The following is a 17,223-nucleotide window of genomic DNA, read 5'->3' as shown; positions in this document are numbered from 1 at the left end:
TTGCAGTGACCTTCAAGGACTATTAATAACTTAATATTACTTTGTCCATTTGTATTAAAACTTGGTTCACAAAGCATTAAAATGCCTGGATGCTTTTCTCGAAAGACTGGCTTTGATGTACTTCATTGTGTTTCCTCCTTAGGACCTGAGAGAAAGTTACAGCACACAGCAGTTAGCCTTGGAGCAGCTCCACAGGATCAAGCAGGACAAAATAAAAGAAGTAGAAAAAAGAAGAGCTGAACTTGCACAGAAAAAGCGACTGGAAGATGAGGCTGCAAGGTACCATGTCTGAATGTATCAATGTTGCAGTTCTTAAAGCAAAATAATGCTGAGGTGACTTTTAAGATGCTGATTGTATTAAACGAGAGGTCTAATAAGTAAAAATCCATCCTATTGAGTTGCCTTAGAGGAAGCATATGGAGTACCACTGATACAAGATGATTTGAATTTTCTCTTTCTGATCTGTTTTTGTCTTTTGTTTTAAAAAAGGTCAGATGCCATGGATAAATAAACCAAGTAGGCACTTTTGCTATTAAGATTTTTAGCTCCTTCAATAGATAATCCTCACACAATCTAAAATTCCTCATATATTCTGCCTTGTTTTGCTGGCCTCAAAACATCTGACCTATTTCCTTAAAAGCACTTCTGACTGAGCAGTTAACTAGTTTTTTGTCATGTATATCCAGACAGATTGATACTTAAGATAATAGGAAGGGCATTGACTATTTAATTCCTGTATTATTCTTGAAAGCTGGATGAGTGAGTAATTTCTGAGGTTTAGATTTGGTTCCTTTTTTAGGAGGACAATGAGAAAATTCAAATAAGTCTTTGAGAGGATCATCCCTTCATGTATATGGTCTTGTTTTTGCTCAGTCCAGCCTTGTATGAAGCACTCAAACTTTTGCTGTCCTCAGCTCTTGGTTTTTTGTGATCTTGTTCCCAGCTAGTTTTGTTTTCTTTTGTTTCACTGATTAGGAAAACATGGTTTCTAGGGTCTGATTCTGGCTGTCTTAAGATGCCACTCTGCTTTTCCTCTCTTCCAACCTTCTGCTATCAGCTACCTAGTTTACCCTTAGCAGCCCTGTAGTGAAACAGTGCCAGGGAGAGGGCGGGTGGGTGCTCTCAGTGGCCAGTCCTCAGCTGTGGAATTGCTTTGGTGTGCTGGTTTTGACTGCTCTCCTCATTCAGAGGATTGCCGTGTTTTGTCTTTTTAATTTGAGAGAGATTTTCAGTGATTCATATTTTCTTTGACTGCTTGTAAGTGAAGCAGAGCTAGTGACCTCGTAGTGCGTGTGATTCAAGGTCTTAACTCATGACAGCGTATTTCTACAATAGCGTTGATGGTGTTTCGTAACATTTGTAACGCTCCCTTTAAGAAAACTGTATGCTGTGCGTACAGTGATATCCTGTTAATTTTTCTGTTGAATCTGTATGTTAGATTAACAGCATTATTGCACAGCTCCTACTAGATCCTGTCATGCTCTTGAAAACGCAATAAAATGGCCATCAAATGAGTGGACGCCCCCAGTTACTTGATGAAGCAGTCTTCTCTAGGCGTGGACCTGAACAATCTCTTCAGAAGGTGGCCCAAAGGGTTAGGTCCCGCTCTTTTCAGAAGGAAGATCTTGGACAGCTAAAAATAAATGATTTTTAAATGTGTTGAATTGGATAATAACTTTTTTGGAGAGATGCACAGGCTAGAATCAGGGCAGAGAATACAGTCAGACGTCCGGTTTCTGTCTGCTGAAGAGTGTGGCCATGGTGGGGATAAGCATATTGAATAGATTACAACTGCTGAAGGCAAAAAGTTCAAGCAGCAAAAATCAGTATGCAAAGGGTATTTATATGTATGTACCAGAGTGAAATTTTGTTATTAATCTGTTTGGAAATCTTAGTTTCCAATCTTGGCTACTACTTTGGTGGACAGCATAAAAAACACGTTTCTTCAATTAACAGTACACTTCTGCTTACCTGTCCTGATGAGCAAGAAGTGCCCATGGAAGCACTGCGCAAGTAACCCTGTGGCAGTGTTTCTGTACCAAGAATGTAAATCCATTTGTTATTTGTATGTGAAATATACTGGCAGTCATGTTTAGTCAAAGCATGGCCTCCCATCGAGGAGCTTACACCGGGAGAGGAGAGTGATCAATATCATGGACTGAGTTTTACTGACAAGTGCAGTCAATTACTCTATGATCATAATCTCATTCATTTTTGTATGAATGTTCTCCTACTTCTCTTTTACTCTTTTCTTTCAGGAAAGCAAAACGGGAGAAGGAGAACAGATGGCAGGAAAACATCCGAAGGGAAGAGGAAGAGAAAAAGAAGCGATTGGAGGAAGAGCGCATGCAGGAAAAAGTTCAAGAAAAGCTGAAAGCTGAAGAAGCCATTGCTCTGATGAGAGAAAGGGAAAATAAACAACAGCTTCATGCAGATGAGGAAAAAAGCAGGCAAGCCACGATCTTTAGGGAGACAGAACAACAAAGGCAGAGGCAACTGGAAGAAGATAAAAGAAAGCAAGAACAAATAGCAAAAGAAGCTGAGGAGAGGCGTAAGCAGAACGAAGAAATAAAGAAGACAAAAGAAGTGACCAGCTCTCAAGAGGTGGAGAAACGTACTTCTAAATTAAGCGTAAATGAGAAATTTGCAGATCTGTTGAAACCAACAGAGGGTAAAAATCTTAAACCACCCTGGAAAAATGAAGGTAATCTTAGTCTGTTAGATTTTTGCTTTAATGGTTCTTATTTTCCTGAGAGTTATTTCTTTCTTTAAATGCATTACTGTTAATGTGACACTATGGCAGGCTTATTGTCTAGAATACTACTTAAAAAAATCAAACTAGTAATGTTTCATGTCTTTAGTTTTTAATAATCCTGTTAAGTTGGGTTACTTCTGTCAGTTTTCAGCACCTGTAACTCTGATGACCAATATTCCAGTGATCATGGTCAACACATCCCAGATTCTGGAAACAGTAATATTTTAGCTTTTTCCTAAGGCCTGCACTTTCTGTCATTAAAGCAGAATGCTAATATGGAGGAGTTTTGTTCAGTAATGAGTGGATGGGTAGGTAACATTCAGTGAAGCATTTTATTAACATTGAAATCTAGTTTATTTCTGCACTATATTGAATCATCTTATTAAATAACAAAAAACTGAATGACTAGACCTAACTGTAGTTGCGTGACTTAAAAAAAATACTGGTTTAACAGTATTTTTGCTAAAGGCGCTTTTGATTAGTTCCATCCTTCGTTAGTTCTTTTCAGTTTTATTAGCCACTTTTATCACTGAGTTCACTAAGAACCAATTTAGAACAGTGCTGAAAGATATTTGCACACTTCAGCTATACCTTGTAAAACATTCACTGTTAGCAACATCAGTCACAGACTTGGAGAACAGAGATACAAAGGAAATGGAAATGATATTTTGCTATTCTAGGTTTCTAAGAAAAATCTTCACACGTGCTGTTGAATACTTATTGTTGCAACTGTGGTATCTTTTCAACTTGGAAAATTATAATTGCCTTAAGACTATATTAAGTTTAGTCAGGTTTAGCCAGGCAGTTTGACAAGGAAAGATGAGAAAGTAAAGGTGTAATTTTTTTCACTTCAGAAATCAATGCGTTTTATTGCCTATGTCATATTTACTATGATTAGCATGTTAAACTCTTGTATGCATCCCATCGGCCTGCTGTAGCTGGTGATCTCTGAGTATTTGCATAGTGCCTGGGGCAAGAACTGTTCTCTTGTATTCATACCTGTTGCTTAGAATGATTGGGCTCCAACAAAGTGCATGTCTTTCAGCTGTATCAAAATGGTAACTAGTTTTCTTACCCTTTCAGGCAATGCTGTTAGTGTCTCAGAGTCTAGGAATCCAGTTGCCTTGGTAAATTACAGAGCTTTATATCCATTTGAAGCAAGGAATCATGATGAAATGAGCTTTAATACTGGCGATATAATTCAGGTAAGATTTGCCATTCGTGTTTGACTTGCAGAAATCACACACACGCACCCTCTTCCCCAGCCTTGACATACACGAGGTCTTAAGTGTCAAAAGCATTACATTAATAGATTTTGAGGCTAAGGCTTACTCAGAATTTAAATTGGATTGCTTTTTAAAAACAGCTGAAATTAGAATTAGTTCAGCCAAAATCTTTGTTTGGATCTTACACATCCTATAGGTGTTGAGAATCTGTTTAAAATAACATAGTGAATGCTAAACAGACTTCTAAAGTTAGTAGGTCAGGAATGATACGGTGGTTGCAGTGCGTTGTACGTGTACAGGTTGGCCTCTAAGTGCCTGCTTGAAATATAAGCATAGTAAATAGAGGCATGAATTATTAATTAATAGCAATTAAATGAAAATAAAACAACTTATTTAACAAGTAGATGTGAATGGTTCTTCAGAATCTTAATATAATTTTCTAATGTCTTGTTGACATAGGCTGGTTAACCTCACCATAATATTATTAGCTGGTCCTTTATGAATGCTCCCTCAGGCAGATATCTGTAGTAGTTTATTCTGTGTCCGTTCTTTGTAGCACTTTTTTCTGGATTCAGCTGAATATGCTATCTATAATATTACAGCAGGACCATAAGATGGGAAATGTTTTTTGGCGTCTCAGTTGAAATCTGTGTCCCTTCATGTGATTATGTCCCTTGACAGCATACAAGTGTTTGAAAGCATGTGCCTTCAGGTGGACTTGTGAAAACTGACTTACAGCCGTGGCAGTACAATTATTTATGTATCTAATATATGTATAGTTTCTCCTCATTTAGACTGTAAAGAATATAGGTAGGTGAAAAGGGAGAATTTACAAAGCAATGTGGTACAAAGTATTAAAACACTTAAGTATTAGCCTTCAGTTTGGCAGTGTTAAATCATCTATTTATATTTTCCTACCAATGAAGCATTGAAGAGGGAACAAGAGAAGCAGGTTTTGCTTTGGCTTCCTTCTCAGATATAATTAACTGTCATAACTACTGATAACTCATTTTAGAAATAGACTAACAGCTGCCACTGCCTCCTCAAACCCTAAACCTCAACTAAGCTAACTAGGTGATAGTATTTTATGAGCTGCAAATTTTTAGCTAATTTTGACTAATTTGCAGCATAATGGAGGCTTCAGTATTGCTATGAACATTTAAGGATGCTCTATACTTAATTGTATAATAAATATCAGAATTTTTGGACGTGTTTTGGATGCAAATGACACTGTTAATTATATCTGTAAGCAAAACTACAGCAGTTGTTTCCGTGAGCTGATAAGTTTGCCAGCCGCTGCCTCTTGGCTGCACATTTGGCACAATACAACACAATGCACTGTAATTTTTGGCTCCAGGTATAGTACCTGATCCCCGGTGTGCCTATTTGGAGCCTGTTTGAAGGAATATGTTGTGTTTGAGGCCTGTCTCTACCTGTGTCTAAAAGCTGTGCAGTTGCATCATCGCCCTGTTTGTTGAACAGTGCAAAACCAGGTCCATTCTGAAAGGGAAGAGAATGAAAATGCTGCTTCTTGTATGTGTGCTGCTTGCACTGCTCAATTCAGAGTGCCAGCAGGTGCTGACATGCTGGATACCCTGTTTGTTTTATGCTGCTAATTGCATTTTCTTTGTGTTTATCCTCCTGTCCATAGGTTGATGAAAAAACTGTGGGAGAGCCTGGTTGGCTTTATGGGAGTTTTCAAGGACATTTTGGTTGGTTTCCATGCAATTATGTAGAAAAAATACCAGAAGGAGAAAAATCTTTATCTCCTAAGAAGGCCTTACTTCCTCCTACAGTATCATTATCTACTACCTCAACTGCTTCAGAGTGAGTTTTTGTTGTGTTTCTGTTAAAACTGCTTTTCCTAAATTTAGCTAACACATAATATGCTGTATAGCTTAATTTGGTGTTTGTTTTTAAAATACAAATGCAAAAAACTTACTGAAGAACCTACCTGAAAGTCTTACCTTGGAAATTTAAGTATTTGACAACTCTGCTTTGCATTGTATAGAATATCTGTTTTCTGTATGTTAAAATAAAAAAGGTTATTCTATTTGAGGTACTTTTAACACATTACAATTTTTATTTGAAATATGCCTGTATTCAATTTGCAGACCACTTTCATCAAGTAAATCTGCAGAAGAATCTGACTACCAAAATATACCTTTTTCTAGCCTGAATGTTAATACAGCATGGCAACAGAAATCAGCTTTTACTCGCACTGTATCCCCTGGATCTGTTTCACCCATTCATGGACAGGTATATTGTGTGAGAGTGGAGAACTTGCTGTATTTTAGATTCATGTTAATGAAACAGATTTAAAGAAAAGACAAAACACAACTTTTCTAATACTGGGTGCACTGAACAGGCTAGAGGATAAAGAAGCGAGTCTGAATGCTCCACTAGTGTGCACTGACATAATTCCGTATCTTTCCAGGAACCACTGAGCAAGAAGACTCATGCAATATGTTTCATAATTCTAAAATCACTTTCACCTATAACTAGACACACCAGATGTTTGTAACAAATAAGAAACAGAGTTGAGAGATTGTTCTTCAATCAATGGTTTATATACATCTGTGTAAAAAAATATAAATTATTCAGCCGTCAGTTAGGAATGAAGTTGTTTAAATTTCAATAAAGGATACATCAATGTTTGTTCGTTCGTTTTTAACACATGCACCAGTTTGGGGTAGTGTGGCCAATCAACATCTCCGCTTCTGTCTTAACAGGGGCAGCCTGTCGAGAACTTAAAAGCACAAGCACTTTGCTCTTGGACTGCAAAAAAAGAAAACCACTTGAATTTTTCAAAAAATGATATTATTACTGTCCTGGAGCAACAGGAAAACTGGTGGTTTGGGGAGGTACATGGAGGAAGGGGTTGGTTTCCAAAATCGTATGTCAAGCTCTTACCTGGGAGTGAAATCAAGAAAGAGGAGTAAGTGTGACTTCTGGTTTTGGTTTATTCAACAGCTTACAAAAAAAGGTGGTTTAGAGCAACACAATTCTTGCAGTGCTTTAAAGTGCAGAACATAAATACCATTTACAATTTACACCATGCCATTTTAAGCTTCTGCTTCTATTATTTCATTCTGGCAAGCCAAGTAATGTTGGTCTCACTACTGTGTAAACAGACGGTCTTTCAAGGCTGAGTGCTGTGAAAAATCCGTGGTGTTTGATTATTCATCAAGTGCCAGACTCTGTTTTAGTTCATTACTGAGTCAGCTCTCTTGCAGTGTACTTGTGTTCTGCCTCTGAAGGTGCCAATTTCGAAATGACCTACAAATATTTGTAATCTCTTAACTTGCATCTTGCAGAAGTAGTGTATTTTTCTGTGCTTGAAAAAATCATTATTCTAATGCTGCAAGGTAACTGTTCCTTACTGCTGGGATGACTGTACCATTGTGTGTGAATTGTTCTTTTCACTGGTTATGATAAAAATTCTTAGAAATTCTCTAGAATGACAGAATTTAGACAATCTTTAATTTGTATGTCTTTTGGATAGCATAATTTGCAAATATATCCTCTCATCTTTCATCACGTTTCTTTTTTGAAGTGGTGTGCTCTTGGATGCATTCATATCTTAAATATCAGTAATACCTGTCACTGTTTGACAGTCAGGAAAGCCTTTGCAATTAATTCAGAGGCAATACCAACTTGGAGATAAGCAAAGTCTGGAGATATTAGTCTCACCCTAATAAAGAGATTTGGTTTTGCTCAAACTTTTAGTTACACAAACCTTTTTTTCTTTCTACAGGCCAGAAGCTATTTATGCAGCTGTGAACAAAAAGCCTAATACACAGCCTTACACAGCAGGAGAGGGTAAGACAGCATGAAATATGCTACTTAATGGTACAGTCTGTTTCTGCTTAATGGCATGTGAATAAGCTTAAATATATGAAGAGCTTCTGAGCAGGCCTTTTAATGCTTTTCCAGAAGAAACAGTACAAATGTTGAGCTACTGATACGAGAATTCTAAAACAGGAACTTAGTAAAACTTACAACTAATTCAGGTGGAGCATAGGCCTGGTTTTGTTTTTAAGATTTCTGCTCAAGCATCAACTTATTTCTGAAAACCTAAATATGTCTCATATCCATAAGCCAAGTTCTCTTCCTGCTCTTCTCTACTGTATTATGCTATGCTCTAGAGATGTGAGGAGGGATTTTCAGTCTCCTGAGTGTGGATCATTCTCTTTCAATCAGTAGGGAGTACAGAGAACAAATACTACTGGAGAAAAAATTTGTGGAAAGCATTTTCTAAGCCTTTTAATCTAGTGTATCTCCATGCTTCCCCAATTACACATTAATTCCACTTGAGTCTTTTAATTTTTGCTGTTAGTCAGATAAGAGTGGTTTTAATCAGGTTTAGGTGTGTAATACACATTCTTGCTGTCAAACACAGAGGTAGGGTGGAATACTTAATGCAAGAGATGAGTTTTCAAGCCATGGTCTACAGGCCTGTGCTGATCCGCAGGATGATCATAGGTTAGTAACCCCCTGTGCCAAATTCATCTCTCTGTACACAGTTGTGTGCCTGTAATTCAGAGTTGTAAGCATGAGGCAAGCTGTGATTACCATCAGGCAAGTAGGTAGGTTGATTCACAAACTTGTGAAGACCTGATCTGTGTTATGAACACACTGATGAATGCTGGTATCAAAGATACCTTACTTGCGTCTAGCATACTTTTCTCTTCCTATCTGAAACTATTGTCGTCTTCTTTATACGTGCTGTTTGCAGAGTATGTTGCACTCTATTCGTACTCAAGCTCTGAGCCTGGTGACTTGACTTTCACGGAAGGTGAGGAAATCCTAGTGACCCAGAAAGAAGGGGAATGGTGGACTGGGAGCATTGATGGCAGAACTGGAATCTTTCCCTCCAATTATGTCAGACCAAAGGATCAAGAAGTGAGTTCATGTTCTGAGAATTAATGCACAATACTTTCTCTCAAATTTATTGTATTCCTAGTATTGATACTCTTAGATAGTAATTTTAAGCAGAGGTTAACGTGCTTGACAGAAGAGAAAAGCCTACGTAGCTTATGCCCTAGCCTCTGAGACACAGTCACACTGTCTGTCTCTGTACAGATGATATTTTATAAATTGGTTAGGATGGTATTTTGTTAAATACAGGCTCAAAATTATAATCTCCATGTGATTTTCTGTCCACATGCTTATAGTTGGTGTAAACTCCGCTGGTTCTATTGCACATTAAAAGCTTATTGTTGTGTCTTTGTAGGCTTCTAGTAATGCTGGCAAAACTGGAACAGTAAATAAGAAACCCGGTAAGTGTGTGATCGCTTTAATATTTGGGACTGTTTCTTAAGCGAATATGAGCATTTAGGTTCACAGCAGTGTTTTAACGGTGGCTAATGTTCTTGGCTGCAAGATATGTACCAGGATATTTCTGTGGATCTAGTTCTTGCTGTAATGATCATTGCATTTGTTGTTTTTTTTCATCTTTTTCAGAAATTGCTCAGGTTACTACAGCCTATGCTGCATCAGGAACTGAACAGCTTAGTCTTGCTCCAGGACAGCTAATACTTATTCTGAAGAAAAATTCTAGTGGATGGTGGCAAGGAGAGTTGCAGGTAGCTATTGAAGGAGAAATATTTGCAGCTTCATGAATGGCAATTACGTGATCTTAGGTTCAATTTGAGAAAACAACTAAGTATAGTGTTCCAAAAGCTGGCTAGAAAGTTACTTTCATTTTGTATAAACCATATTTTGGGAGAAAAAGTTTTTAATTAAACCTTGGGTTGCTGGTTTTTTGGGGTGGTTTTTTTTGGTTTTTTGTCACAGGAGAAGGTAAAACTGTCAATGAACATGTGCATGGGAGGGAGAAGATTGGTATTGACAGTTAATAAATTGGTTAGGATTTAATTAGTAAAAAATTAAATTGTAAAATTATTCTGTTGAAAGAATAGGAATTCTTGGATGTTGGAGTTGGAAGCTAGTTTCCTGTGAAGGTTGCTGTTCCCTCTTTTCTCTTTCCCTCACCTAGTGATGAATTTAAAGTCCCAAGGATTAAGGGTGCTTTTACATGACATTCTTCTTAAACTTCAGTTTTTGCAGCCCTGTGGATTTTGTCCACAATAGCCTTCATCTTTGCAACCAATGCAGAAAGTTAAATCATGATTTTATAATGTCTCTTTGTTACCCTTTAGCTTAATCTGCAGCGTTAGCCCGAGTTTAAACATGTTGCTTCCGATACTGAATGTTGTTTCCAATATTGGGATTGAACAGCATAATAGAAAGTTCTGTCTTCTTAATATCACTTAACTGGCCTTTCCCAAGGTATTCTACAGCCACACACGCTGTTTTGAGTGAATACTCTTGTTAACACCTATCTTCCCTCTTCAGCAGTTTTAACAGGGCTGATCTAACTGTTCAGCTAGCCAGCTTTACAGATACAGGACGAGAGATCACAGCGAGCCAGTTGAGAAATTGCTGCACTGAGTTTCTGTGAATTAACGACAGTGGAAAATTTATTCATAGTATGTGCAAAAAAATAAATACAGAAAACAATGAAAAGTTTGTATTTTATAAAAAGTAGATCAGTGCTGGTTCAGGAAGAAGCCTCAAAGAATAATTTAAAAAGTGCAGGAAGAGAAACTAAGATACATAATTGTCAATTCTTGCTACTTTGAATTCCTTTTTTTGTTGTAGTAGAGCTCACTCTGCAGTTCCAGGTTTCTATCATCTTCTAAAATGTTGACTTTTACATCCTGACTTTTTATGTACTCTGAAGTATATTTGATTCTTCAGTATGTGCAGAGATCATCTTTACCTGTGGGACTGAAAAAGCAAAGATTAAAAAATGAGGAAAATCTTTTTGAACTCTCACACGCTGTACTAGGTAGGAAGTGATACCGAATACTTAGGTACTTACTTCGGTTCTGGGTATCGTGTTGGAGACTCCTGATACGGTGTGTAAGAATGTTCATAGAGTGAAGTTTCAGCCTTACAATTAAAGTGTACACTGAAATCATTAGCTGTGCTTGAAAATTTTGGATGAACTCATTTGCCAGAACATATTATGATGCAGCTTTATTTGAACGGGGTTGTTTTATCCTTTAGCCAGATATTTTTTCCTTTTGAGTTCTGTTTAGTGTTTAGTATTTAGTTGGCGTTTGGAAGCCTGGCTTTTTGTCTCTTGTTGGTAAAACTGTGTGACACATTTGTTGCATTTCTTCCAATCTATAGACTATTTGGTTTCCTAATTGTGTAATAACCATTTTAAACATTCACAGGCAAGAGGGAAAAAGAGGCAGAAAGGATGGTTCCCTGCCAGCCATGTGAAATTACTGGGTCTGAGCAGTGAGAGAACCACATCTGCTGCTCCCTCAGGTAAAAAAAAAAAAAAAAAAGCTTTATGTTTTATTTACAGTATTTTATGTGACTGTTTCAATTGTTCAGATACTAGTCTGAATTGCATAACTAGCGTAATACTCTGTTTAATGGCCTGTGGTGGGTTGGCCCTGGCTGGGCACCAGAGCTGCTCTGTCCCTGCCCCCTCAGCCGGGCCGGGGCAGAAACAGCGACGGGCCGGTGGGGCGGGAGCGGGGCAGGGGGCGATCGCTCCGCAGCTGCTGTCACGGGCAAAACAGGCTCCGCCGGGGGGAATCAGTTTAATTGATTGCCGGTCAGAGCAGAGCAGGGCAGCGAGAAATAAAACCGAAGCTCAAGGCACCGTCCCGGGCCCTCCCCCCGCGGCCCCTCCCCGCTCCCCGGCCGCGGCGCAGGGTCAGTCCCTCACACGGTCCCCGCCGCTCCTGCCCCTCCGGGGGCGGCTCCTCACACCCTGCCCCGGCCCGGGGCCCTGCCGGGCTGCCGTTCCCCACGCCCGGCCCCGCCGTGGGTTCCCCCCGCGGGGCGCAGCCCCTCAGGCCCAGCCGGCCCCGGCGCGGGTCCCCGCGGGGGCACCGGCCCTGCCGCAGCCCGCCCAGCCCGGGCTCCTCTCCCCGCGGGGCCACGGGCCCTGCCCGGAGCTGCTCCAGCGCGGCCCCCGCGGGTCACAGCCTCCCTCGGGCACCCCCTGCCCCGGCTGCGGGGGGGGAGCTGCCCCCGGGGGCTCCGTGGGCTGGGGGCACAAAGCCAACGGGCTGCCGGGGAATCTGTGCTCCACCACCGGGAGCTCCTCCCGCCCTGGCCTGGGGGGCTGCAGCGTTCTTGCTCTTGCATGTTCTCCTCTCTCTTCTGACTGCTCCTGGTGTTGCCCAGGGGTTTGGCTGTTCCCAGCCTTCCCTGGGAAACTCCATGTTTCCAAATGCTAGCAAAAAGCTTACAGAAAACTAGCAATCATTGACAAACACCTTGGAATGGCATGCACTGCTCCTTGTAAGGAAGGAAACTAAGCAGCAAATTTTCATTAGGTTTGAATGGCTGGGTACAAATGAGAGTATTTCATAGAAAAGGAGCTTTTTTCATTCTGCATGCTTAAATTGAGCTGTTCTCCACAGCTACGATTTGCTTATACAACAGTTTCCTGGGTATCACTGGACAGAACTTCCCTTTGACTAAACTGGCAGTTCGTGATTAGCTAATGCACATTTCCTCTTCCTTTGCCATGTTTTTCTCACAAGAATCAGCTGTAGATAATCAAGCTCACTATCCTTTCTGAGCCAGTAGGAGATAGAAGCATACTTGATTATATTTTAAAGTGTTTAGAAGGTCAGTAGATACTATGCTAACTGAATCCATTTGCTATGGAAGTGCATAGTTAGATGAAGTGGAAATAAAGATTACTGCCTGGCCCAATTTGGGGGGGGGGGGCGGGGGGGCAGTAAAAGAAAAGGGAGGATAGTTCCATGTCAAGATAAGATCATGTAGCATTTTTCTTATGTAACATGTTGTTTTTTTCCTGTGGTTATGTAAAACACTGAAAAACCAATCTTAATACTTGTGTAACACTGTTCTGCTATTTTTGTTTTTTCTTCAGTGTGTCAAGTGATAGCGATGTATGATTACATGGCAAACAATGAAGATGAGCTCAGTTTCTCCAAAGGGCAGCTCATTAATGTACTGAGCAAAGATGATGCTGACTGGTGGCAAGGAGAAATCAGTGGCGTGACAGGTCTCTTCCCCTCAAACTATGTGAAGATGACCACGGATTCTGATCCAAGTCAGCAGTGTAAGCATCTTCTATTTTTTATTAATTTTGTTACTTTATTTATTCTTCTGCTTTGTGTGTGGAATTTGGAATTCCAGACATCCCCTAAATTTATTGGTACTTTAAATACTCTTTCTTTAAGTACTATACTATAGTACTAAGTACTTTAAATATTTTTCCATTTAATCTACAACCAGTACAATACCAACCAACCAGTGTACAATAGTAAGAGTTCTAGGATGAGCTAAAAACATTAGATTTGGTAGGTGTTCCCCTTCCATTAAAGATGCTAAAGTTTGATAACCGACATGGACTGGGAATTAATGCAGGCATATTATGCTTGTGTATAGAACTTACTTGAGTTGTACAAAATTTGAAAAAGTGTCTGTTTTAGTAATCTTTAACTTAAACTATCAGTTATGTAAAAATAACCATAAAAAAGGTTAGAAAAAAGTTTCTAGTATTAGCAAGTGGTCTGTCCTATGGTAAATATGTGTGTCCTGGCTCCTAGCAATCCAGTTCTCACCCATTTCTGAGAAACAAGATACATATCAAAGCATATGTTAAGCTGAAAATTATCAGCAGCAGGTTGAGAATTGAATGCTGGAATGTACATTTATCTGACAGTCAGCATTTTCTCTGCCTTTTTTGCACTTAAATACAGTAAAAATATCTGGTGTCCCCTCCACATGCACACCTCATTTTTTTGGCCCCTCTCCCCAGAGATATTTACCACCATTTTTACTGGCTCAGCTTTCCATCTTTCGGGCACTGTGGTTGAACCAACTTTTATATCAGCCCATGCCATCGGTGGGTTCAGGGACATACCTTGATGTCAGAGTTGCTCCTTTGACATAATAAGCCTTGTTCCTTTACTTGCTGTTTTTTCCCTAGGCATCATTTATGGTTTCCTCGGTATAAAGACACACATCCATAAGTTTGGTTGAGGTCACTCTTAATAGCTGTTGTAGTTTAACCCCAGCTGGCAACCAAGTACCACGCAGCAGCTTGCTCACCCCCCACCCCACCCAGTGGGATGGGAAGGAGGATTGGAAAGGAATGTAAAACTCACAGGTTGAGATAAGAACAATTTAATAGGTAAAGCAAAAGCTGCACACGCAAGCAAAGCAAGGGATTCATTCACCACTTCCCATAGGCAGGCAGGTGCTTGGCCATCCCCGGGGAAGCAGGGCTCTGTCACATGTAACGGTTACTTGGGAAGACAAACACCATAATGCCAAATGTCCCCCCTTCCTCCTTCTTCCCTCAGTTTATATACTCAGCACGACACCCCGTGGTATGGAATACCTCTTTGGCTGGTTCAGGTCAGCTGACCTGACTGTGTCCCTTCCCAGTCTCTTGTGTCCCTTCCCAGTCTCTTGTGTCCCTTCCCAGTCTCTTGTGTCCCTTCCCAGTCTCTTGTGTCCCTTCCCAGTCTCTTGTGTCCCTTCCCAGTCTCTTGTGTCCCTTCCCAGTCTCTTGTGTCCCTTCCCAGTCTCTTGTGTCCCTTCCCAGTCTCTTGTGTCCCTTCCCAGTCTCTTGTGTCCCTTCCCAGTCTCTTGTGTCCCTTCCCAGTCTCTTGTGTCCCTTCCCAGTCTCTTGTGTCCCTCCAGCATTCTGGCTGGCAGGGCCCAAGAAACCAAAAAGGCCTTGACTTAGTATAAACATCACCCAGCAACAACTGAAAACATCAGTGCGGTTATCAACATTGTTCTCACACCAAATCCAAAACACAGCACTTTACTAGCTACTAAGAAAATTAACTCCATCCCAGCTGAAACCAGGACAATTAGCCTATAGCTAGTGTGTAGGACCAGTTTGCACTTAAGATATGATCAGCATAGTTGTGTTTGTACAGAAGAATTCACAGACTCGGTAATGACGGTACAGCTTGGATCGGAAAGTTAAAATATTTTGCTTGGATAGCTTGTTTTGGTACATGGGCAAAACAGAGTAATGCACTGCTCTGAAGGCTTTCTTTTTAGCTAAATTACATCCATGCTCACTTTTTTAGTAACACGTTTTTGATATTTTTTTAAGTGCCTCTTGTCTATGATGTGAAAAACTTCTGTGTTTTAGATTGAACTTCGTGTACTTTTAATTAGGCATATCTAGATCATTAAAATGATCTTTTGAAGGTTTTTTTTTATGTTGTTTACAAAATCTCATTTTCGAAGAAGTAGAAGAAATAGTATAGACTAAATCCTGATGGACTATAAAATTAAGATTCTGGCCGAATGCTAAAACTTTCTGAATTTTCAAAAATGGTAGAGATACTAGCTTCTCATAGCAGGTGCGTTGCTATTTAGACTTGGAGAATGCTTGGGGTTGGAAGGGACCTCTGGAGATCATCTAGTCCAACCCCCTGCTAAAGCAGGGTCACCGAGAGCTGGTTGCACAGTCATGTCTGGGTGGGTTTTGAATGTCCTCAGAGAAAGAGACTCCACAGCCTCTCTGGGCAGCCTGTTCCAGAGCTCTGTCACCCTCAGAGGAAAGAAGTTCTTCCTCATATTCAGGTGGAGCTGCCTGTGTTGCAGCTCATGCCTGTTGCCCCTCGTCCTGTTGATGAGCACCACTAAAAATAGCCTGACCCTTGTGCTCTTGGCACTCACCCTTGAGGTATTTGTAGACATTGATAAGGTCCCTGTGGCTGAACATGATACAGGCAAGGTGATTACGTATAGCACTGTTCTTCAACACTTGCCACTATTTTTCAACAAAAGGTAAGACCAAATTGTAATTGGAAAGTTTTGAAATATTTTATTAAGTTTTTTCTCATTATTTGCTGATAAGTTGTTAGGCTTTTTCTCAGGTTTCAGTGTTGTGGATTAAAAATATTTCCATTCATATCAAACTGTGGCTTTGTGAACAGTATATTCCTTTTGAAAGTATATTAGAATCACAGAATGGTTTGGGTTGGGAGGGATCTTAAAGATCACCCAGTTCCAACCCCCCTGCCATGGGCAGGGGCACCTTCCACTAGAGCAGGTTGCTCAAAGCCCCGTCCAGCCTGGCCTTGAACACTGCCAGGGATGGGGCATCCACAGCTTCTCTGGGCAACCTGCTCCAGTGTCTCACCACCATCACGGTGAAGAATTTCTTCCTAGTATCTAACTTAAATCTACCCTCTTCCAGTTTAAAGCCATTACCCCTTGTCCTGTCTCTACATGTTGTTGTTAGAAGTTCCTCTGCAGTTTTCACGTAGGCCCCCTTTAGGCACTGGCAGGCTGCTATAAGGTCTGCCTGGCACCTTCTCTTCTCCAGGCTGAACAACTCCAGCTCTCTCAGCCTGTCTTCATAGGACAAAGGTCAGCCAGTGCACCCAGATGAGCAGATGTGCACCAGGTCACCTGTACTTGGTTGTTAAACCTCTGTCTAAGAAGTAATCTGTTTGTTATGAAGCAGATCTGCTGGTGCTTAATTAACAAAATACACCTGTTGGTGAATGAAGAGTATGTTGAATGTTAAGTTCTCTGAGTATTTCAAATAAGCTATCATATATCACTTTTGTGCTGGGGCTTGCGCTCTTTTGTGATACTAAAACATGCATTTGGAAACCTCAGAAAAATCTGTCTTGAAGTCCAGAGCCTGCTCAAAACCAGTGTGTCTTGTTAGCTCAAGTGCAGCATTATGCAAATACCATTACAGAGATTTCAGCTGGGCTGCTTTCATATGGTGTGAAGCCTGAGCTAATAGGTTGTGTTAGCAGGAAGCTAGGCCTGTACCATTCTTCTGTAAGCAGAGAAATCCTTAAATAGGTACTGATTGAACTTTCAAACTTCCTTGGAATTCCTTAAAATATTTTTTGCTCTTATTTAAATATAGTGTAGAAACTATTATTAGTATTCTTAAGAAATCACTAATGAATTGTCCCACAGAAATGCTGATGTGGCCCTCTAGGGACCAGCTTAGAGATATGACAGAGTATAATATAAAAAATGCATTGTTATATTTTAGAAAATTGTTAATCTGAGTACCATGTTTCTGTTGAAAAATAGCATTCTCTCCCACTGTCTCTTCTAGATGGTCAAATGTAACGGTACTTGAAAGGGAGCATACAGGTTTGGTTTACTCAGATACGTTTGTGACTTAGGAAAATTCTGCTTTCCTTCAAATTTAAACTGTTATATGGA

General features: G+C 40.2%; 1 protein-coding gene across 3 annotated transcripts in view; it reads left to right on the top strand.

Moving 5' to 3' along the window:
- The window catches only part of ITSN2 (intersectin 2), an 87,520-nt gene that overhangs the window by 50,192 nt on the left and 20,105 nt on the right, over positions 1-17,223 (top strand). For all 3 annotated transcript variants that reach the window (XM_055810661.1, XM_055810662.1, XM_055810663.1), the window contains exons 17-28: positions 143-279; positions 2,259-2,704; positions 3,839-3,960; positions 5,633-5,808; positions 6,096-6,240; positions 6,714-6,919; positions 7,739-7,803; positions 8,720-8,886; positions 9,218-9,263; positions 9,448-9,569; positions 11,232-11,328; positions 12,920-13,111. In XM_055810661.1, the coding sequence (XP_055666636.1) occupies positions 143-279; positions 2,259-2,704; positions 3,839-3,960; positions 5,633-5,808; positions 6,096-6,240; positions 6,714-6,919; positions 7,739-7,803; positions 8,720-8,886; positions 9,218-9,263; positions 9,448-9,569; positions 11,232-11,328; positions 12,920-13,111 (1,921 nt within the window). The remainder of the gene's footprint in view (positions 1-142; positions 280-2,258; positions 2,705-3,838; positions 3,961-5,632; positions 5,809-6,095; positions 6,241-6,713; positions 6,920-7,738; positions 7,804-8,719; positions 8,887-9,217; positions 9,264-9,447; positions 9,570-11,231; positions 11,329-12,919; positions 13,112-17,223) is intronic.

Source organism: Falco peregrinus, chromosome 7 (assembly GCF_023634155.1).
Source record: "Falco peregrinus isolate bFalPer1 chromosome 7, bFalPer1.pri, whole genome shotgun sequence".
Classification (NCBI taxonomy): Eukaryota; Metazoa; Chordata; class Aves; order Falconiformes; family Falconidae; genus Falco; species Falco peregrinus.
Note: the sequence above shows the minus strand (reverse complement) of the source record. Positions and strands in the feature narration are given on the sequence as shown.